Raw genomic sequence first — 23,102 nt, forward strand, 5'->3', positions numbered from 1 at the left:
ATTGTTAGCAGAGTGGTCTATGTGTCTACAGAGTGGGCTAGTCTTGGCACTTCCACAATTTAACTTCCCAAGTTCTTTGCTTGCAATTATTTTGAGCTGTTGCCAGGTAAACCGTGGTGCCACTGTGGTTTTCTTTGTGGTTCTTGGGCACAGGCCCACAGAAGCAAAACAGAACTAAAAACAGATCGCTGAGTTAGCCAACCCATGTTTCCCAGCCCCTCTGAACACCCTTCCCACGTACAGAGAATTTCCCCAAGGTGCGAGTCAGAAAACTCGCTTCCCCACCCTCCCTTGGTGCTGGAATGCAGGCATGTGAGCTAGGCTCTGACAATCAGATGCAAAATATAAATGACTTTAATTCCAAGGAGAGAAAAGGGGGGAAGCAGAACCATTTTCTGGCCAGGGTGGCTGTAGAAGCAGCCAACGTTCAGAGGCAGCGGGAGCGGGGTTTGGGCAGTGGAGGTGCCATCTGAGACGCCTGTGTGCCGTGGCGGGAGCAGAGGCACCTTCCCCGGAGCAGTAGCTGCTGTTCCTGGGCTTGAAGCCTCTGAGCATAATCCTCTGGTCCTGCCAGTGCTTCCAGGAGCTACTCAATGTCCTGTAATAAATCTCTTCCTGCTTAAATGGGCCAGGGGTGTTCTATTATTTGTGCTGAGAGCCTAGAATGAATCATGTGCTGTATCAGTCAGCCTTCTCCAGAGAAACAGAACCAGTAGGGGGTGTGTGTGTGTGTGTGTGTGTGTGTGTGTGTGTGTGTGTGTGTGTGTGTGTGTTGGCATATATGTGTGTGTAAGGAGGAGGAGGGCTGTATTTCTAGGGTTGGGGCACATGATTGTCAGGGTTGGCAAGCCTGGAATCCGTAGGGCAGGCGGCAGGCTGAAAACTCAGGTAAGTTGATACTCTAATCTTGAAGCAGAATATCTTTTCTCAGAAGCCTTCAGTTTTTGTTTTTAAGGGTTTTAGCTGATTAGATAAGGCCAACCATGTTATAAACGATTATCTCCTTTAAAGTCAACTGATTATAGATGTGAACCATGTCTGCAAAACACATTCCCAGCCACAGCTAGATTGGGTTTTGATTAAATAACTGTAGCCCAGCCAAGATGAAGCAATCCTACCCAGCACAGCCGCCAAATTGAAATTCCGGGAATGGGCATTCGTACGATAAGCGTTAAGGTCTGTCACCCTGAAGAAGCCTCCTTGGTGCATTTGACCTAAGTTTCCATTTGCAAAAACTTCATACACAGTTGTCCATCCAAAACGAAGTCCATTCAACGTAGGCAGCTGCATTCAGGAAAAGACTGTCGCTGAAATCCAGCCCATGCTCCCGTCCCTCAGCCCTGGGCCCGGCCCCGCTGCCATCATCTCTCAGCCGGACCACAGCCACAGCCTCCTCACCATGCTGCTGGCCTCTGGTTCCTCCTGCTCTGTACTGTCGTCCAGCTTTCTAAAACACTAGTCTCATTGTAGCTCCGCTGATGAAAATTCCTTCCAGAGCCACCATAGTGCTCTGTCATCTCAGGCCAGCGGCCATTAAGGTTTGGTTATAAGCAACAGACCCTATCTCTGGCCGGTCTAAGTGAAAGAGGGACTCCAGGAGTAGCCCTGAGGATGGAAGGAGAAGCTTAAGTCTTAGAGTCAGGAATCCAGGCTTCCCTGGTGATCTTGGGAGCAGGAACCAATGGACAGGCTTTTCAGAGCCCAGCTGTAGGGATGAGTCAGTCTGTCATCTCAATGCCCCTGCAACTCCGCTGAGGACCAGTTTATCAGGAGAGTGCGTCCAGTTGGCCAGGACTGACTCACAGGTCCACCCTGTGGCCAGGAGAGGGTCACTGATGGAACCACCAAGACTGAAATTAATAAGAGAGGTGGGTTCTCAGGCAAAGTAGGGGTATTCTCAGACGAGGGGAAATAGATACAGGCAAGTAAGATGAGATACAAGCACTTCATGCCCACTTTCCAGCACCCAAGGGACCCTTCCAGATCAGAGCAACTGGGGGAGCAGGGAAAGACTGCATTCTCTGCAGTCAACAGGCCAATGGGGGATGGAGGCAGCTCCAGCCAAGTGAAGAAAAGCAAGGGCTCTCTGGACCATAGGACAGGCAGCCCAGCCCCAGGGACCCTCAGTGTGGACCCCACGTCCCTCGCTGTTTCTGGGCCATTGTTGTCCCCCAGGCTCTCTACAGCCTGAAGTACAGAGGACGAAGGACCTTTCTCCACCTCTTACCTTCCTCTCCTGACCTCACCTCTCTTTGCTGGATCTGGGGGTGGGAGGGTCTATCTCTGTGCTCGGGTCAAGCAGTGGAGGGCAGAGCAGAGTGAGACAGGAGATCACCCTTACTGTTTTCTTACTTAGCGTCTGCTCTCCTCCCACTGGAATGTGAGCTCCACACTGGCAGAACTCTTGTCTGTCATTTTTTAAAAATGTTGTTAATAGAGAGAGGAAGGGAGAGGGATAGAGAGATAGAAACATTCATAAAAGAGAGACATCAGTCAACTGCCTCCTGCAGGCCCCCCACCCGAGACTGAGCTTGCAACCCGGGCATGTGCCCTGACTGGGAATTGAACCGGAGACCTCTTGGTTCATGGGTCGATGCTCAGCCACTGAGCCACGCCAGCCAGGCGCTTTGTCTGTCTTCATCACTCTAGTAGGCCCTAGCCTGTGACAATAACTGGCATGTAATAAGCAGTTAAGAAAATAAATATTTGGCCCGGCCGGGCATGGCTCAGCGGTTGAGCGTCGACTTAGGATCCAGGCCACTGGGGTTCAATTCTCGGTCAGGGCACATGCCCGGGTTGTGGGCTGCAACCAAACAATGATTCTCATCGTTGATGTTTCCTTCCATCTCTCTCTCTCCGTCTCCTTTCCTCTCTCTGAAATCAATAAAGATATATTAAAAATAAAATATTTTTTTAAAAAAGAAAATAAATATTTGTATTAAACAAATAGCACGCAAGTAATTTGGAGGCTACACCCCACCTTCTGCCTTTGACCCTGAGCCAGACAGATGAGATCAAGCCTGGAACTGAGTCAAACCAGGGAGCAAGAGGAAACTGGACAGGGGGGTGGGAGGGATGGAGCACAGCTCTAGGCTCAGCCAGACCTGAGCCCCAACCTGGCTCTGGCACCTGCGGGGGCATGTCACATGACCATCCTGAGTCTGTTTCCTCCATTTTGAAATGGGGATTTTTAGACCACCTCCTTCGTGAGAATTAAATGTGTAAAATTGGCACACAGTAAGTGCTCTCCTCCCCAGATGCCCTTCATCTCTGTTGTACACTCTGAAGGGGAGGAAGCTGTTTTCATCAGACGGTGGGAGCTGAATGCTACATCTCCTGGGGCTGGGGAGTCGTGTGTTTTAGGAGAGCAGCCTGGAGGAGGTGATGCCTCACCCATGGGGTAAATGAAGCATCAGTGGTGGAAGATGTAGACAGTGACAAGCCCCAGGGACCCCAGTGGAAAGTCCCATGCTGCAGCCTTGAGCACATCTGGCTTGTGGCTGGAAGAAAGGTCATTCCAGTGTTGCCTCTGCTTCTGGGATGGGATCAAAAGAGATACATAGCAGGCAATTTGGAAAAAGAATTTTATTCACTTCGTGAGAAACAGCTGCTTTGAGTCAAGACCTGGATGGAGATAGAGCTCTGGTGGCTTCCGACCAGTGGCCTGGAAAAAGCCCACTCATTCTCTCTATATCCTTGGACCAGGGTCTGAGTTTGGGTCCCAGAAAGAACACCCACCTCCTTTCCCCCTCAGTGCAGGCACAGGTTCAGGCGGAGCATTCTTGTTAGACATCAGATTCTCCTGCTCTGCGGATAGCTCCCTGAACAGGAAAATGAATCACATCAGCATCCTAGACATTCAGACCAGGACTGATCGGGCATACCAGCCAGTATTTTGGATCAGCAACCAGGAACACAGTGTTCTGGCTCACCAATCAGAAGTCTAGAATGCAAAATAAGAGCCCTCTAACTTTCTATGTGATTTCATCAGGAGCTCCACATTCTAGAATGCCTATATTCCAAATCGGCCAGAAATCTGACATTCTAGGCTGTCACCCAGGAACCCAGTTTTCTGGCACCCCCGTGAAAACCTGATCTAACATTCTGGGTGGTTAACCAGGGATTCAGTATTCTAGAATGACAAGACCACAACACTCCACATAGTCAGTGAAAAACACGAAGTTCTAAATTTCAACCTTCATACTCTCGATGCCAAACTAGAAACCCAACGTTTAAGACCATTAACCTTGGCCTCGGCACTCTGGAAAGACAAGTAGAAAGCTCTACCCTCCAGAATGCTGCTGCCCTCAGAGCTCTGTGGACGGCCGCTCCACACCAGCCCCGTCATTGTGGTGGGGGTCGGGTACATGGAAGGAAACGTAGGGACAAGTCTTGGTGTTGAGACAAACCAGCTTCTTCAGTGTGGCTGTCTTGACGATGTTGAAGCCCATCTCACCACCAAACGTGCTCGCCTTCCAGTACTCTGGAGAACAGATGGCATTCCCTAAGAGGCCCTTGAGGGAAAAGGGAGCCCCAATTTCTATCATACTCTCTCCAAAGATGGAGCTTGGATGGCACTTCTCAAGAAGCAGTCCCGGGTAGAACTCCAAGGCATCAATGTCTCCATATAGCTCCTCCAACTCAGCCGCCATCTCCTTCTCTCCTATGAGGGGGAGAAGTTAGAGTCAGAATCATGATGCCATCCATTGAGGTTAATCTGGGGAGGGAACTTTCTAGGGAAAAAGTCACCTTTTTCTGGGGAAAATAAAGGACTTCTGAAAAACATTTTGAGCAACTGAATATATATGCCCTAAAACCTGGCCTGATGATTGACCCTTCTCCAGGGCTTCCTCTAGGGAAGGAATTTGCTACTGAAGGAGTCAAGGGCCTGGATCTGCCACCAAACAGCACGTGACCTTGAGCAACTCATCTCACTTCTCTGTGCCCTATTACCTGATCATGACAACAGGGAAAGCTATCCAGCTTGTTTCCTTCACAGGCAGATTTTAAGGCCTTATCCTGGTCTAAGAGCCTGCATTCTACTGAATTCAGAGATGTAATGTAGCTTGTCGAAGCTCACACAGAGATTGAGCGATAGGGCTATCAGGAGACAGACATTGAACTTCCCTACCTATTACCTCAAATCCACCCTCCATAAGGCACTAGTATATAGCCTTATGGGTCATGTCACACCCCCATCAAAACCCTTCAGTGGCTCCCCAGTTTGTGACAAGGGTTCCCAAACTTTGCTGTCCAACAGCTGGGTATCAGCAACAACACAGGGAAAAGAGCCTGCATTCTACTGAATTCAGAGATGTAATGTACACACACACACACACACACACACACACACACACACAGAGTTTTGGGTACCACCCCGTCCTACTGAATCAGAGTATGTGGGAGAGACATCTAGGATTTGGTATTTTTAATCAGTTTTCTAAGTGAATTCTTAGGTAGCTGGCCCATAAATGTGTATTTAAGATCCCCTAGACAGAATGAAACCCAAAATCTTTAGCATAAAATCCAAGATTCTATACAATTTGGCCCCAACCTCCCATCACTACTCTTGCCCCACCCCCACATAAGCTCCTTGCTCTAGCCACATCTAAGACTGTTATCCATAGTAGACTCATTCCTTATGACCTCTGTGCTTTTGTACTCTCTGTTCCTTTACCTAGAATGCTCTTCCCTATATTCTTTACCAAGAAAATTCCTACTTATCCCTCAAATGCAGCTCAGAAGCCACCTTCTCTCCCCAAGTGGGGTTATTTGCCACCCCACCCCCCTGTAATCCCAGTCATAGTGCTGTGCTGGCCACATGTATTGGTGCATTCTGTTTCCCTCACTTCAGTACAAGTTCCTTGAGGGCAGAGACCGTGTCCAGGAAATAGCTGCTCACCTGTGAACTCCTGGAAAGAGGTGTAGGGCTTCATGCCAAACCTCTTGCGGTACTCATTGAAGGGCTGCAGCCGCAGCTCTCGAGATTCCTTGATGACTTCTGTGGCCACGTGCAGGATGTGGTGGTCTATGTTCCTACCCCCACCAATCTGCCAAGAGATAAACACAGCCATGGTCTGAGAGCCTGGCCACATTGTCCTGGAAAAGAACTTCAGGGTAGGAGTCCTTCCTGAGCTGGGACAGAGAGCATGGTTCAGTCTAGCCCTCACTACACCGGGCACCTGACGCTAGGTCTGCCACTGCCACGCTTCTTCAGGGACCCCCTGGGAGTCTCAGCTTCCTCATCTGTAAAATGTGGAGTGGACCAGGAGGACCACTGTAGTGACTAACCAGCCGCACTGTTCCCAAACACTTTGAATTTGGGTGGGAACCCCCAACATCCTATTAAGGAAGGTTCTGTTTGGATAGAACGAGTATAACTAGATGGGAAAGAGGAAAAGCATTGTTTGGCTGAAATCATACAGGCTGGAGCAAAGCTAGTAGTGGCCAGTGTGGCTCTCAGCTCGACCATTTACAAGCTATGTGGTTGACTTGTGGGCCCCAAAAAGATATGTTGAAGTCCTAACCCCCAGAACCTATTAATATGACCTTATTTGGAACTAGATATAATTAGAGGTCATACTCTAATAAGGTGGTTCCTAATCCAATGACTGATGCCCTGATAAAAAGAAAACCAGAGACACAAGGAGAACACCGGGTTGGAGTGATGCTTCTACAAACCAAAGAACACCAAGGGTTGCCGGCAACCGCCAGGAGCTGAGATAAAGGCATGGAACTGGGTCTTCCCTGGAGCCTTCAGAGAGAACATGGCTCTGCCAACACCTACATTTTGGACTTCTAACCTCCAGAACTATGAAAGAATAAATTTCTGCTATTTAAAGCCACCTAGTTTGTGGTCCTTTTGCAGCTGCAGGAAACTAATACAGGAACCTTCAGGCAAATTACTGAAGCTAACTCTCAGTTTCCTCCTATGCAAAAATGGGGAAGGTAAGAGCATCCACCTGATATGGTTGTGAAGTAAGAGAGATAAAGTATGCAAAGCACTTATCATAGTGTCGGTCACATGGTGACCCCAGTATGGTAGCCATGTGCTGTGATTATCAGGGGAAGGCCTGTTTTATCACTTGTCACACTCTGTTTGATATCCTGGGAGTCAACACACTTCCGTTGCCCTTCTGCCTTGTGCCAGAATACAACAGAGCTTTTCACATGCATTGTCATGGTCATGCCTTGAAAGTTCTTTGGAAACCAGGCAGCCCCACACAGAAACTATTGTCTCTGTTCATGTCTGTGTCCCCACAGAAAAGAGTGGCCATAAAACAGCCAGCAGCTGCCCACTGGTGGCAGCATATGCTAATTTCAGCCAAATTACCAGGAGGAAACCTAAATCCATGTGGTGCCACAACTTCATGATAGGGCTTAGGGGCAAAGATTACAGAGAAACGGGGGATGAAGGGAGCTGAGATGAAGGACGTGGGAGCTTCCAAACATGGGCACAGGGAGACTGAGGAGGGCGTTGGTTAGGAATTCCAGGGGAAAAGGCTGTATTAGTTTGCCTGGTGTACCATAACAAAGTACCACCAACTGGGCAGCTTAAACAACAGAAATTTATTCCCTCACAATTCTAGAGGCCAGAAGTCCAAGGTCAAGGTGTTGGCAGGGTTGGTTTCATTCTGAGGCTCATGATGGCCGTCTTCTCCCTATGGCTCCCTCTGTACTTGTCTATATCCTGATCTCCTCTTCTCATAAGAACACCAATCAGACCGGGGCCTGCCCAATGACCCCATTTAACCTTAATCACCTCTTTAAAGACCCTATGTCCAAATACAGTCACACTCTAAGAACCTGGGGGTTAGGACTTTCAACATATGCATTGGTGGGGAGGACATTCAGCCTATAACAAAGGCCTCTGATGTAATAAAGACCTAGTATGTTCAGGCATCTACCTTCACATGTATTACCATACCCTGACTGCCCTCCTGGTCCTCAGGTTACCACGCCCTCTGCCCTGGGGGCCTTTGCCATGCTGCCCCCTCCATCCGGAACGCAGTCATCCCTGCCATTACACACTCTCTTTCCCTGGGCGATCCCTGTACATCCTGCAGATCTCTGCTCAAACATCACTTCCTCATCCACTGTCCCCAACCCTGGCGCAGAAGCCCCTCTCCAAGTTCCCAGAACCCTGTAGGCTTTGAGGATTTGGGGGCCTGTGGTCCCTAACATGCTCTGTTTGAGAAGCATTTGCCACAGGACCTACCATGCAAGAAGTGCTCAAATGATGTTAGCTATCATATGACTGTTCTGCCTTTCTAAGGTGTAAGCCCCAAAAGGACTCAAGAAACCATACCGATCTTGGTCACTATATCCCCAGCAGCTGGAGCAACGCCTGGCATCGCCAAATGGACAGAAGGACAAGAGAATGAATGAAGGCATGCTCAAAGCCACCCTGCAGGGGTGCCACTGTCCCCATTCTTCAGAAAAGAAAACTGGGATTTGGATCCAGGTCTGCAGGATCCCCGTGTCCACCTGCCCTCACCAAGGCTCCCCCAGGCTTACCCGGCCGGCGTTCTGGCGAGAGAAGGCATCCACCAGGGCCTCGACTCCGTTGTCCACCAGCATGGAGGTGTTGAACAGGAACTGCTCATAGCTGTAGTCCTGGGAGCCCACCTTGAAGGAGTCGGGCATGAGCGGGTGCCAGTGGTAGAGCACGTTGAACTCCATGGCAATGCGGTTCTGGTACTGGAACTGGGAGCTGAACAGCAGCTCTGGGTTGAACTTGAGCTGCAGGAAGTAGCCGCTCAGCTGTTGCACATACTCCTCGATCACGATCTTGATGGTCTCCCCTGGGAGCAGGGTCAGCAGAGCACAAGATGTAGCCCCCCACTCGGGAAGAAGGCCGTTTCATGAAAGGGGCTTGCTTTGTACTTCTTTATTGCTGTTAACTGTTGTTTAATTTTATTTAACTACATTCACTTGTCTTTTTGGTAAGGGGTGTGAAAATGGACCTTTCTGTCTCTAGTTGGCCAGATAAGAACCTGCCAGCAGCTCCTGCATTCCAAAGGGAGGTTGGGGGCCCAGCTAACCGGGACATGCAAAGAAAGTGTCTAACTGGTTCTGCGACCCTTGGGTGGCCACCCTCCTACAGCCCATTAAAAGAAGCTAGAGAGGCCACAAAAGATGGGAAAGTGGAGGTTAACTTAGTGAGGACTCTGGGAGTGCTTGTAAGGAGAGTGGGGGAATTTGGAAGAGACCCCCCTGAAAGCAGCTGCAGCAGCAAGAGAGGGACACTGTGGACAGAAGGTGAATCTAGTCCCAAATATATTTCTTACAGATCAGAATTCTTAGGCATAGATTTTTTTCTGCTCCCTCAGTAACCAGCTACAAAGCAGAGAGCCAGGGAAGAAACAAATTAAACATCTCATAACAAAGTGAAAACTGGCCACCTGGATAGTAAAAGAGACAGATATTTTGGCCAGTCAGCCATTAGACAAATAGGCTTTTAGCAAATTGATCTGGACCCACCAGATTTGCAGTCAGCTGACCTGGGTCCAAATCCTGGTCTCACCATTTCTAGCCACCTGTGATTGGGCCCAGTTACCTAACCTCTCTGAACTGGACTTTCCCTATCTATGAAATGTGTATTATAATGATACCGGTATAATAATATTCATAGCATTGTTGGGAGAAGTAGAGAAAAGAGCATCTAAGCGGCTTGGCACAGGGCCTGGCATCATAGGGAATCTGTGCATGCAGGTGAGAAGCAGGAGCACCAAGCGCAGGTGTGAGGGGCAAATGCCCACCACATACTCGCACATTCGCAGAAGATCAGACCAAGGCCTGCAACCCCTCCCCACTCGGGAACGAGCTCCCCTGGTGCAGTGGTGGAAATAGCATAAACCTTGGTGGCAGCCAGACCTGGTTCGTCTTTCTCTGCTGAGTGATCTTGGAGAATTTACTTGGCCTCTCTGAATCTTAATTTTCACAAGAGTAATCATATCTGGTCCATAAGGTTGTTGGGGAGGGTTAAATGAAGCACTGGATATATGGCTTCATCAACTTTGGTCACAGCTTTATCACCAGTCAATATGCTGGGCAGCCTCCTCCACAGGCTTGCCCTCTGTGGTCAAGGTCTCTGCAACACTGGGACTTTTGAAGCAGCCCCTTCTTTGGCTGCACGTATTCCTCTTGCCTGGCTCTTCCAGGCTCCAGTGAACCAGGCACTGTAATTGAGACCAGCCATCCCCAGGGGTGCCCAGAGATGGGGGACGGGGCTTACTGGTGACTCAGAGTGAACACGGGCTGAATGGGATGTTAGAGGCCAAGCTCCCAGGCAGGAAGCCATCTGACATTTTAGGCTGCAGACTCGCCCCCGTAGGAGACACAAAAATATCCTGTCCCTGAGTCATCTAGAAGCTACCAACCTCCAGGAAGGCAGACACATACGGGGCAGGAAACATGAGGATTCCTGAAGTCCTGGGAAGCTGGGGTCTGACCTGCACAGGCTGGGGATCTCACTGTGTGCATGTGGGTGCAGTACATGGGGAAACTGAGACTTGGGATGGCTACTGAAATTGACTGAGAGTCACCCAGCTAATATCACCCGTCACAGCCATTTGCTGAAGGCTACTATGTGTTGAGGGCTTTCCCATTCATCATCTCAGCAAGTCCTTACAAACATCATTATCCCCAATGTCCAGCTTTGGAAACTGAGGCTCACATAGGGGAATGGACCTGCCCCAGGTGTCAGAGCTCATAAGCAGAAGACTAGGCTTCTAATCCCAGCTCTCTGTCCCCAAGCCCTCCACCCCCTGCTTCTCAGGACAGAGAGCACAGCCTTCCCAGACGGCTGCTTCGGAGTCCTCACCTATAAGGATGAGGCGGGCTGTCTGGAAGAGCTGCTCATCTTCCCAGGTGGGGTGCTCAGCCTTCAGCAGGTCACACACGCGGTTGTGTTCACGTAGCCAGAGCGTGGCGTAAAGCATGAGCCCGGGAAGCAGTCCAAACACCTCCTGGCCCACGGCCATCTGGCTCCGGGGCGGAATGCCCCGTGGGTAGTGCATCAGCACAGGCGCCTCTTCCACCGACGGTGGGTACATCTCTCCGTCCAGCATCTGCAGGATGGGGCCACCTGGCAGCCTGGGGACGGGCAGGGCGCCTGCACCTACCACAGCTGACTCCCTCCCTCCCACTCCTACAGCTGCCGTCCTCCCTAACCAACACCTGTCAGTTCTCCCTCCTAGATCGCTCTTAAGATGGGGCCCATTTCTCCCTACCCCCACCCCCTCCGTCGGCATCTAAGTCACCTCATCTTCTACCCTGACTCCTCTCGAACTGGCTCCTTACTCTTCCTCCTGCCCCCGGGCAGTCCATTCTCAGCAGTCCTTTAAAAACCCACATCTGGTAGCACACCCTGGCTTAAACCCCTTCCAAGTCCTCTCTCTGCTCTGGGCAAAAATCAGAATCCTTAACACGGCCCGCAGACGCCTCCACCCTCACCCGCGGTCATTCCGGTGTCCGAGCGCCTTCCTTGGGCCTCTCCCTGCAGGTCACTCGGGCTGCCCCCTCCCCAGGCCTGGGCACACGCGCCCTCGCCGCCCGGGAGCGCCCTTTCCCCTTAGCCCCCCGGATGCACCCTCAAAGGTCCTGCCACTCTCCGTGCATTCCTAAGCCCTGGGGAAGACTTCCCCATCCTGTGAACACTCTCGTGACTTCTCCCTGGGGGCAGTTATCACAGGCGTAATCGATTATATGGCAGTTTCCTCATTCATTCAATAAATATACACCGAGGGCCTACTATGCGCCACGTACTGTCCTTAGTCCTGAAGATTCAGCGGTAAAATTTCTATTTTGGTTCTCGTTTGTTTGGATTTTCACGGTTCAATGTGGTAACCTCTCCACGCGTAGTTTGTTGAGCACTAGAAATGTGGCTGGTGTGAGTGAAGAGCTCAGTTTATTTTTCTCAATTTAGGTTTAAGCTTTGAAGCTGATACTTCAGCTATTGGAAACTCTTTATGTGTACTTAGAACAACGGGGGCATGTGAATCTTCTTTTTCAACTGTGAATTTTATGAAATCTAAATCCAGATCCTATAACCCAATGAAAATTTGGCAGCCAAATTGAGATGTGCTGTAAGTGTAAAATACAGATCAGATTTCGAAGATTTAGCATAAAAAAAAAAGAATGTGAGATATTTTGTTTATTTTGTTATTGATTACATGCTAAAATGATAATTCCTGGATATATATGGGTTAGATGAAATATATTATTAAAATCAATCTCACATTTCTTTTTACTTCTTTTGATGTGGCCACTAGAAAAGTTTTAATTCCATCTGTGGCTCACATAATATTTCTGTTGTACAGTGCTAAAAAAAACAGACAAACTGACTTTGTGGAACTAGCATCCTAGTATTACGCCTGTGGCTCCTAATTGGCTGTGAGTTACTAGAGGTCAGGGCCCATGATTATCATGACCACTGCTCCCTAATCTGTGCCAGGTACCTCATAGTGTCCAGTTAACATGGTGGGAAATTAAATGAACAAAGGCAAACTGGAAATGTCCATCTGTTATCAAGCTCTAAAGTCTACCTCCCAGGAGCACATGAGAGGCCATTTCCATTCCTTATCTGCATCTCTGGCCTGGCAGTCTCCCAGGGTTGATTTTCTCTCCTCTCACATAGCTCTAGCTCCTGCGGCTGGCCCTCTCAGAACACCACCCAGGGCCCCCAACAGCCTCTGCCAGGGAAGACCTTGGTGGAAGGCCCTTCCCAATGCCCCACCCCATGTCCATTGCTACCTGGTACTTGAGTTTCCCATCCTTAAAGAGTCGCAGCTGATATTGACGGTCCAGATTATCCCCATAAATGTGGCCGAGGTCTACCTGAGGACAGAGAGACAGTCCACTCAGGTCATCATGAGGTCCTGCAAGTGCCAAGTTAGGCCCAGGGAAGCCCTGAGCCCCTCCTAGGTACTCACCCCATGGCCCAAGGCCTTGGTGAAGCCAGGACCCATCTTGCCAGAAGTTTTGAAGAACTGGTGGGTGAAGTGTTGTGCAAAAAAGGCAAACATGAGGTTGGCGCCTTGGGGGTCAGGTATGAACTTCCTCCTGAGCAGGAAGTGACGGCTCAGGAGCTCGGCATCTGGCAGCTGCTTCTTCCCTGGTTGGGGAGGTGGGAAAGAGCAATAGCTGCCTCTTCTCTGCATCTTCCCCCAGGGCCTCTGGGCTCACCAGACCAAACTGTCTGGGCAGGAAGCCCAGAGAGGCCTCCAAGGACCACCTCCCTCCCATCAGATGGCCCCTTGTACTTTCTCTACCAAAAGACCCTAGAAGTAGATCTGGGTGAAGTGGCATAATACCTGGAATTTGCTTTTAAATACCCCATAAAAAGTAAGGTGAGAGAAGACAGATGAAAGAAGATTGGCAAATTGTGCACAAGTCTTGAAACTGGAAGATGGATACATAGATCATTTTACTTTCCTCTCAGCTTTTGTGTATGTTTCAATGTTGAAAAACTCAACCAAAAAGAAAAAAGAAAGAAAAAAAACAAAGAAACAAAAGAACTTGGACTCCCCAGCCCAGGAGCAGCAGGTAGCCTGTGTTTGAAACTGGCTATGACATTCACAAACCATGTGAACACCGATAAGTACTTTCATCCCTCTGAGCTTCAACTTCCTCTTCTCTAAAGTAGGACAAATGAAACCTATTTTATGCAGTGGTTTGGAGAAGTGCATGAAGTAATGTAAGCATGGCAGAGAATTGGTGAGGTGGGATCTTTTCAATCAAGGATCAGTGAATGTTTTCTGTAAAGGTCCAGATAGCCAAGTCCAGAGGCTTTGCCAACATACAGTCTCTGTCACATCTGCTCAGCTTCACTATTGCAGCAGGAAACCAGCCATAGACTGTACTTCATGAGTGTGACTGTGTTCCAGTAAAGCTTTATTTACAAAACAGGGGTTGGGCTGGGTTTGGCCTGCAGACTGGAGTTTGCCAACCTATTTTAAATGATGCCAGTCTTTCTGCGTCTGGGGTAAAGTCACCTTGAAGCAGGTGTCTGTCACTATGAGAATAAGTATTAAGTGTCCTTCCTTAATTCTGTCAATGTCAGATGACTCAGTACCCAATGCCCTTGCAGAAAGGAATAATTGAATTTTTGTGTTCTGGTAAAGGCATCCTTTCAGACACCCCATGTGCAGCCCAGTGGTGAAGGTTCAAGACTAGCTCTTTGAATTGAAATGGCTGACTGGTTTCCTCTAGCAGGAAAGGACATCAAGCACCCCAAAGCAAACTCCCCGAAAGGGAACTTGGACAGGTCTAAGCAAAGTGTTAGCAGAGTCCAGAAGCTCTGCGAGACCCAGCTATTCTGGCAGAATGGTTGTGCTTTGGGAATAGTAGCTACACATGAGCATGGTGTAGTAGCAAACCATCAGCATGGTGCCCATGAGACCCAAGTAAGGACATCTATATGTTTGCATGTTTGAACCTGGGAAGGACATAACTCTGGGGCTGCACAGGACCAGGGCTTAACAGTGACACCAAGTGGTGGGAAATGAAGTGATGGCAGAGGCGGGCTGATGCCTCTCCTGTCCTCTCTGTACTTGAAGATGAAATATGGCTCTGAGCTGGGTAAACGCTCAGGTTTTTGGACAGTCAGGACTGGGGTGGGAAGAAGGCCTTAGGAGAAAGACCCCTGCCAATGATACCGAGTGGAGTTTGGATAACTAAAGAAACAAACCTGACTTTATATGTAAACTGCATTGATGAAGCATGTAAAGCTATTTGCATCAGTGAAGAACCAATAAAAGCATACTATTACTTCCCTCCTACATTTCAACTTTTAAGGCACTCGCATCGCAGCAGGATCCCACCCATTCAGTAGACAAGGTTCAGGGAAAGAGGCAACCTGGAGTCATGGAAACACTAGTCTGACTCTGTCACTGACTTTCCAGGTGACCTCAGGCAAAACCCTCCACCACCCTTTCCTGTCCTCATTTTCCAGACCGGTCCTCTACCCTGGTTCTGAATATGTCATATATCTTGCCTTGGTCCACCTATCTGTGAAATGGGTCAGTAATTGCTCTTATGCCTAGCTTTTCCCCAGAGAGTAGAACTGGGCATCTCCTGTGATCCCTAGCCCCCTAACCCCCCCTCCATTACCTTTGGTCCCCATGGGTGTGGGGCAGTCTTGGGGCACAGAGGGCAGAACACGAGTGTAGTAGCTCAGGTTGGAGAAGGACTCCCAGCTGATGTAATCGTGTGCTAAGTTGTAGGTGGGGGGGCTGGGGATAAGGTTGGAACGCGCTGTAAACGGCAAAGATAATGGTGACAAGGGAGTTCCCTCCCCCCAGTTGGACCCCTCTTCCCCACTTTCTCTCAATTGGACTTGTTTTATCTGGCATCATAGAGTCTCCCCACCCACTGCCCTTATCAGATGCCAAGAATTTCAAGAACTGGCAGGATTTCTTGCTCCTCCAGATTAGGGGGACCTTGTCCCCCACCCACCTGTGAGTACCAGGCGCATGAGCATGTCACGGATGAAGGTGGCATTGATAAGCTCCCAGAACCAGCGCCCGTGCGTCAGCAGGAAGTGGATGAAAGAGGGGCTGGGCCGCAGTGAATTCCGGAGCCAGGTCCACAGCTCAGCTGCGGGGGCAGTGGGAGCCACTCAGTTGGGCCCTCCTGGCAGAGGAGGGATATGGGAACCAAGGGCCAGGATGCAACAGGGGAGGACATCTGGGGTGGGGATAAGGATGGGTTCTTGGGAGTGATGATATGTGACAGAGCCAGAAGCAGGTGTGAGGACCGGACGGGGCCAGGGAGTGAGGGGCGGCTGGGCGGTGAAGACTCGCCACAGAGCCCAGAACCAGGGAGCGAGGACTGAGTCAGGGAGGGTCAGAGATTAAAGCCAGGCGAGGAAGGAGAGCCAGCCCTGGCCAGAGATGAGGGCAGGAGGTGGGGGTCTCAGAGGAGGAGCCCAGGGAAGTGGGAGGGGCCCAAGCTCACGGTCGGTGCAGTTGGGGCCTGAGTAGCCGGTGCGGGTGCAGTCACACTGGTAGCGGTCGAGGCCAAAGCGGACACACATGCCCTGGTGCTGGCATGGGTAGTAACAACAGGGGTTCACTGTCGGTGAGAAACAGAGATCAGAGATCACCCTCGGGTGACCCTTCGTGGGAGCCAGAGGCCTGGACTCAAGTGGCAATTCTGTCCTAACTCAGTGTACTTCAGTGTTCCCACAGCCATGAGCAAAAAGCCCCCAGGCCTACTGTTTCTAGGCCCTGCTCTGGATCTCCAATGTGGCCCCATCAGGGTCCCCAAGGGAAGTCCCCCTCCCTCCCTGCTGCCACCAACGGGGGGAAAAGGGGGGAGCAGGGGAAGAGTCCAGGCCCCAGGCTGTAGCATCAAAGGCTAGGAAACAGCTGATAAGACCCTGAAGCCACAGGCTTCTAGAGTGTTCACTTCCTGCCAAGTCAGCGCCCAGCACCGAGGGCAGGGTTTGAGGCATTGAGAAAAGGGGCCAGGATGGGGGGCTCTCTCAAACCAGCCCCCAACCTCTGGGCACCTGGACACCAGGAAGATGAGATCGCCCACCAGCCCAGCTCTCTTTTGTTGCAAAAGGGAAGGAAGAGCAGGTATCACAATGCCACTTGCAGATAGGGAAACTGAGGCCAGTTAAGGGGAACCCAGGAGAGTCACCCAGACCAACTGCCCACCCCTTCACATCCAGCCCACCCTACAGACTCAGCAGTCAAGTTCAAGGAAAGGAGTTTCCCAGAACCCTGCGGAGAGTATGGGTTTGAGTGGAGCCTCAGCTGTCTCAGCTCCCATCCCTGACAGGATGCAGAGAGGGGAGGTGGGTCTGTGCTCTAGGATCTTGAGGTAGGTCAGGGACCAAGGGAACAGGAGACATGTGGCTGTAAAAGCCTACTGAGAGGGTGAGTAGAGCTCTGGCATCAGCCCCCTGTCTCCTGGAGAAACCCCCACCAGGAAGTCCCTCCTTGAGTCTAACCCAAGTTTCACCAGGCACAGCCCCCTGACTCAATCTTCATTGCTTCAGCGATTCTTCAAGAGCAAACTCAGTGCTCTTTCAGTGCTCAGCAAAGGAAACCAAGGCTCAGAGAGAGTTAGAGCCTTGGCCAAGGACACAGAGTGGAGCAGGGCCCTCCTCCAGACCCAGGCTCCTGGCTCCTGGCTCCTGGCAGGGGCTGCTTCCCTGACTCCCACAGAAAATGCCAGGCTCCCCTCTGCAAACATACTTCTTTATCTGGGCCCAGATCCAAAGTTATGGGGAACTTCTGTTCTTTGTGAAACTGATTATAGGGTATCAAGAGGCAAGAGGAGCCTGGGAAGTCATCTCAGGGTGCTGTGATCAGAGGGCATGACCCTGGGCAAGGTGTGGCCCCCCTCACTTCACAGCATGAGGCCTGGGCAACAGGGTCCTCCTGGTCCCCACCTGTGAGAGGGCCCCCAGCACCACCACCAACTCCACCCCCCCCACCCACCCCCCCACACACACACAGGCAAGAAGCAAATCATAAGAATCATGCAAATAATTGTGCTTAAACCCTGGCAACTGCCCACACCCCCACAATGGCATCTTTGTGGCCCCTGCAGGGGGAGGGGTCAATGGAGAGGAAAGAAGGCTGTACTAAAGGCCTTATCAGGCTGACACAGACGGACCAGCGGGCAGGACCCAGGGCAGGGACCTGGCAGGACTCAGCCTCCCCCTCCCACAACCACCAGCCCAGAAATGCCAGGGAGGCTCAGAGATCTGGAACTCTCCTCACTGATTCCTCCTGCTCAGGACACTGCTCACCTGCTTAATTCACCTGCCCCAGAGCCCTACTGCCCAGCTCCCAACCCTGGCACACAAGGCCCTCCCACCACCCAGGGGGCCAGTCTCCCCATCTCTCCCACAGTAGGGATCTCAGAAGGATCTCAAGAGGTTCTTCCAGCTCATTCTGTGGAGCCCTGTCCCTTAGTCCCAAAATCGAAAGCTCTTCTCCTTCCTTTGCCCAGACTGTGGCTCCTCCCTGGCAAATTCCCTCCAAGTCCACCTGACCCTCCTAACTGAGCCCACACCAGACAGACAGCCTCCCCAGGATATTCACACATCACTACTCCCGCTGCCTCTCACCCCGGCTCCATGTTCCAACTTGGCCTGCCCTTCTCCACCGTAAGCCCCCAAGAGAAGGGCCCACACTTGCCCCAACTTTCTCCTCTGGGTACACAGTGGAGCTCAACCCAGGTCATGGAGGGATCCAGATGTGGTGGCCAGAGCTCAACAAATGTTTGTGGAATTAATAAAATGAAGCTAAGAAACAGGCCACCTCAAGTTTGGCCAAAGAGCTCTCTCATCTCCCCAGCCCTGGGCTGCTGACTCGGAAACTAGCTTGAAAACTTCCTGCACAGCCCCAGAGTCCTGCCACAGCAGGAGCAGAAATGCCTCTCCTGCCAGGAGGGGCCGTGCGTGGAATGGGGCTCCTCCCCTAGGCTGGCTGTCCAACTTTCCCTCCCTCCTCCTCTGCAATCTTTCCACAAACACCAGCTGCCCCAGGGTAGGAAAAGTTCTCCCCAGCAAGGAAAACTGCTGCCTTTGGGGTGCAAGAGTGTCAGGGTGGGCAGAGAGGAACCTGGGAGCGGCTTTCCCAGGGGTGAGCCTGATCACTGCCAGGAAGGCAGGGCTCCACAGAGCTCTACAGCCTGCCATATTCACCACTCACCGTTATCTGCTCAGCCCTCCCTAGGAGGGGTTGGTGAGACCTTTCTACACACAGGTGAGGAATTCGAGGCTCAGGGGGCAGGCGCTTACCCAAGCCCCCCTGCTTCCAAGTTACAGAGGCAAGACTTAGGCCACTTTCCCTTCTGCTCCCTTCCTCCTCCTAGAGGTCTCCAGGCCTGGATTTGGGGAAAGGATGGAGCAGGAGAGTCACTTTGATCTCTGGGCTGGGAATGATCCCAGGGGAGGTAGGTTTGTCACCCTTCCTTTGAGGTGGACCTGGAAATCCTAAATGAGTGAAACCGGAACTCCAGGGATCACCATCCCCTACCACAACCAGAGAGCTAAGGAAGGCCTTCCTTCAGTCTAACTTAACTCCTGCATGCTTTCACATCAGCCCAGCTCTGAGCTCAATGGAGGACACCTTGTATAAGAAACACACCCAGCACAGGGTCAGGCACCAAGTAGGTGCTAGGAAAAGATGTGCCAGAGAGTAGATGTTCTTTGCTGGCTCTGTGTGCTTGGGCAAGTCCCTTCCACCCTCTCAACCTCATTTTTCTGTGTATCCCAGGAAGGGGATGGAGCAGACCAGCTCTGAGGAGACCTCTCTTTACATCCCCCCTTCTTCTGTGGTCTTGAGTTGAGACAGTCTATCCCTCTCCATTATTTACATTGCTGTGATTCCCCTTCCCATCAGCAGACAACCTTGCAACTTGCCCCTACTGAGTCTTCAAGCCACCCCGGAGGTGGGCTTGATCAGCAGGCCCATATGGCACATTCCCACAGACAAGGCCTGGACAGGAAAGCCTGGCTCCAGGATCTTCTGAGGATTCAGGCATAGAAATATCCCCCAGCCCAGAAGTCAGGGCTCTGTACACAGCGGGGGAACACCAAGTCCTACAGGATACAGAGGCGCCAGGAGTGAGAGGCTGGAACGAAATCCCCTAAGAATAATATTTAGAGAAACTCCAGGGGCTTGGCAGCTACCAAGGGAAAAAAAAAGTACCTGGGCCCCAGCCCCTACAGCCAGCCCAAGGCGGCAGCCAGAGGCCAGGCACCACCACACCAGGCCCGACAGCTGCTCCCATAGCTGGAGGAGAGCCCAGCTGGAGAGGAAGCCCTGTCCCGGCCCACAGACCCAGCTGGTGCTGCAGATAGGAGGTGGCCCCCATGAGTAGCAGGGTCTTGGAATAGGCTGGGTTCCCACCCCATATGCCAGGGTTAGCTGACCTCAGGGTCCTCCACCTGGCACTGAGGTCGTGGCTAGGGCCAGGGAGAGAGGGCTAAGCCAAGTCCAAGAGCTGGAGGTGAGCATGACGGACCCCCTGGCACCTGCCCTCCAAGCTGGATACCACCTGCCGCCACACAAGAGGCAGAAACAACGTTCTCCCCCCACACCTGCCTCCAGGTCCATCTGCAGCCCTCATCTCGTGGAGGATCGGCCTTGGCTGCCCCTCTGGGGACAAACACAGGCTTCTTCAGCTTCCCACACCAGGTGCCCAGGCACCTAGGACCTCAATTCATTCCTTCAAAAACTTGGAAGTACAAGCGCAAACCTCTGCCCCGCACCCAACACGTCACCCGTTCTTTCCTTAACCCTTGCAGCAGCCTCCTTAATGGTTTCCCACCTCCAGTCTCACTCCCTCCCGAGTCATCTATCCAACCCACTCTCCCAGTTACCCTGAGGCCCAAGGTCTGGCACTGCAGGCCCTGGAAGCCAGTGCCTTCCACTGCTCCGTATGCTCCCCTCTGCTTCCCACGGCTCAGCCCTGCAGGCTCAGCTCCTGCATCGGCAACAGAGACCCTCACAGAGTTTCACAGGAAAGTCTCACTCTTTCCCCCGCACTCGCCGCCTCCTCAGGGTCCAGGTCTCCCATTTTGGCCTCAGACAAGCCTCCCTCAATTCAACTGCTCCCTCCCCTGAGCCCCACAGTCATGGCCCTGAGCTCCTTGGGAGGCAGTCTGCTGGCATTCCTGTCTCTCCCATAAGACTATGAGCTTCTCTCAGCCCTGTGCCTCGGGCTCCAGCAGAAAAGCTAACCTTCATGGACTATTTGTAGAATGAAAAACAAAACAAAAACTATTCTGTTTAAAAATATAATGATATAAAAATAAGTAGAAAAGGCAAAAACCAAAATGGCACAGACCATGGCTCCCTGGGCCCTAGTGGAAAGACCCAGGAAGACAGGCAGGCGGGCCCTGGTTACCCTGGTGTCCTGGACGGGCCTCAGGAAGCACTGGGCGGATCCAGAAGCTGACAAGACTGGTCATTGGGGCAGCCTGGTCACCCGGTTCTGTTACCGGGGTCTCAGACCAATGAGCTCACCCCTTCTGGGCCGCAGAGCCCCTCCTGTAGAATGGGACTGTCACATCTCCAGGGCTGTTGTGAGCACCAAGGAAGTGAACACCCACAGCCGGCTTTGTAAACTGTAAAGAGCTGGCCACATGAGTCTGTCTCTTCTTCCCATAAACTAGGCCTTTGCTCCTAGCCAAACTCTTGCCTGGATCCCCTCCATCCTCTCCCTGGCCTCCCCAAGTGCCACCCACTCAAACTCTCCTCCAGGAAACCAGGTCTGATTCACAGTCCACATGGATACCTTTCCTCTCCTCTGAGCACCAGGCCCCTGGAGCATCACAGCAGGAAGCTCGGGCCCACTCCCTGCTCCCTTCCTCTTACCCCCATTTTACAGATGGGAAATGGAGGCCCAGAGAGAGCTGGATCTCACAGTGCGGGGGTGGAGGGAACTGTGTCCAGGCCTTGCACATGTGTGAACACACATATAAATGGCCATGGTCTGTGCCATTTTGGTTTTTGCCTTTTCTACTTATCTCTACACACACATACATATACACGTGCACACACATGCTGAGGGAGGGAGGTTGGCTGCGGAAGGAGCTGAATTCCTCCTTCACCTGGAACCTTGTACATGCATGGTGGTGGCCAGGGGTGTTGGGATTTTACAGGATCCGACTTTCCCTATCATCTTTGGGTTGATGAAACCAGGGCCCACTGTCAGGGGAGGGGGAAGGTCTTCTGTGGAAATGGCCTTTGGTGGAAAGACCTTGCAAAGTGCCTAGAGTCAGATCAAAGTCCAAGCCCTGAGCCCACCATGTACTCTGTGAGCTTGAGGGGAGTTATGGCACCTTTCTGAGCCTCAGTTTCCTCATCTGCCCAGTGGGGACCTCATGGGACAGGATTTAAGCCTCGAGGGAAGAAACCAGCTCTGTAAATGTATTTCCAATTCTATCTTCCCAGAATGGGCAGTGTGCCCAGGTCCTCATCAGGGGAGAGCTTCACCAGGCTAGGAATCTGGATGGATCCCCAGAAAGTCAGAGGCTGGAGAAAGGGAACTAGCCAGCCCCCCGCCCCCCAAGGCAGTTGCAGTGACTTCCTCTGAAAGAGGCCCCCACAGGAAACAGTGGTGGTGTTGAGCCTCGGGGGGCCCAGGACAGGTGAGGGGGCTGGAAAGGAGCCAGCCCTTCTCCCAAAGCCCACAGGAGATTCCAGTCTGCCCTTTCCCCAAAAAGAGCTCTGTAGCCCACCCCAGCCCAGGTCACACTCCCCGGGGATCTTCAGAGAGCCCCCCATCCCACTAACAGACAAAGCCCCCTCCCTCCTCCCAGGCACCACCACCATGCGCAGAAAGGGGAACTGGACCTATGGAAGGAGAGGAAAAGGGGCCAGGCCAGGGGTGCGGACGGGGCTGCCTACCGGGCGCAGGCTCCCCGGGATCTGCGGGCAGGACCGGGGGTGTCCACAGCAGCAGCAGGAGCAGCGGGAACCGGAGCGAAAGACTCCATCCTGTAGGGAGAGACAGATGAAGGGCTGAGCGTGGCATTCAGCCCTCCACAGGAGACAAAGTGGATTCTTGGGACACCCGGGTAGGACTCACGGCTCATAGTGCAGCCGCGGCTGATGGGAGCAGGGAAGCCAGCTACAAACTGCCGGAACCTTGGTGTGTCTCTAATTCCGCAGGAGCTCCAGGCTGCCTGGCCCGCCCCCTCCCCACCCATTCCCTTGGCTCCACCTCTCCAGCCAGCTGTCACCTCGGCCACCACCCACTTACTTCCTCTACCCCTGGCCAAAGCCAAGACATTTTATTAATAATTCTATGATTACCATTAAGGCGACTTTTCACCTGAGATACATGATGTTCTTGAGCTTTCAAAGTCGGATGGTGCCAGAATTGTGTCCATTGGTAGCTAGGAAGCCGAGGCCCGGGATGATGTGAGATGCGGAGGTCACCCAGGGCTTTGGGGCAGAGCTGAATATCTGAGCCTTTAGCTGCTGGTCTGAAGCGCACACCCCGCCACTCAGAGAATAAAGGGGGCTAGGAAAGGAGCAGTCCAGCCTGGCCTGCACTATCCTCAGATCCAACAAAAAAGACTGACTTCCCCAGAGACTGGGCTCTGTCCTCTGAGGCCACAT

The 23,102-nt window shown here is 51.9% G+C and overlaps 1 protein-coding gene across 1 annotated transcript; it reads right to left on the reverse strand.

Moving 5' to 3' along the window:
* Nucleotides 1-3,566: 3,566 nt before the first annotated feature.
* PTGS1 (prostaglandin-endoperoxide synthase 1) lies at nucleotides 3,567-22,664 on the reverse strand. The gene is made up of 11 exons (XM_081150630.1): nucleotides 22,567-22,664; nucleotides 22,386-22,475; nucleotides 15,961-16,077; nucleotides 15,460-15,600; nucleotides 15,115-15,258; nucleotides 12,936-13,117; nucleotides 12,757-12,840; nucleotides 10,826-11,072; nucleotides 8,518-8,804; nucleotides 5,903-6,050; nucleotides 3,567-4,663 (listed from the first exon to the last, which is right to left on the reverse strand). Exons 1-11 carry the CDS (start codon nucleotides 22,571-22,573, stop codon nucleotides 4,308-4,310), a joined length of 1,803 nt encoding a protein of 600 aa, XP_081006756.1. The 5' UTR covers nucleotides 22,574-22,664; the 3' UTR covers nucleotides 3,567-4,307.
* Nucleotides 22,665-23,102: the final 438 nt, after the last annotated feature.

This window comes from Miniopterus schreibersii (genome assembly GCF_964146895.1).
Source record: "Miniopterus schreibersii genome assembly, chromosome: 11".
Classification (NCBI taxonomy): domain Eukaryota; kingdom Metazoa; phylum Chordata; class Mammalia; order Chiroptera; family Miniopteridae; genus Miniopterus; species Miniopterus schreibersii.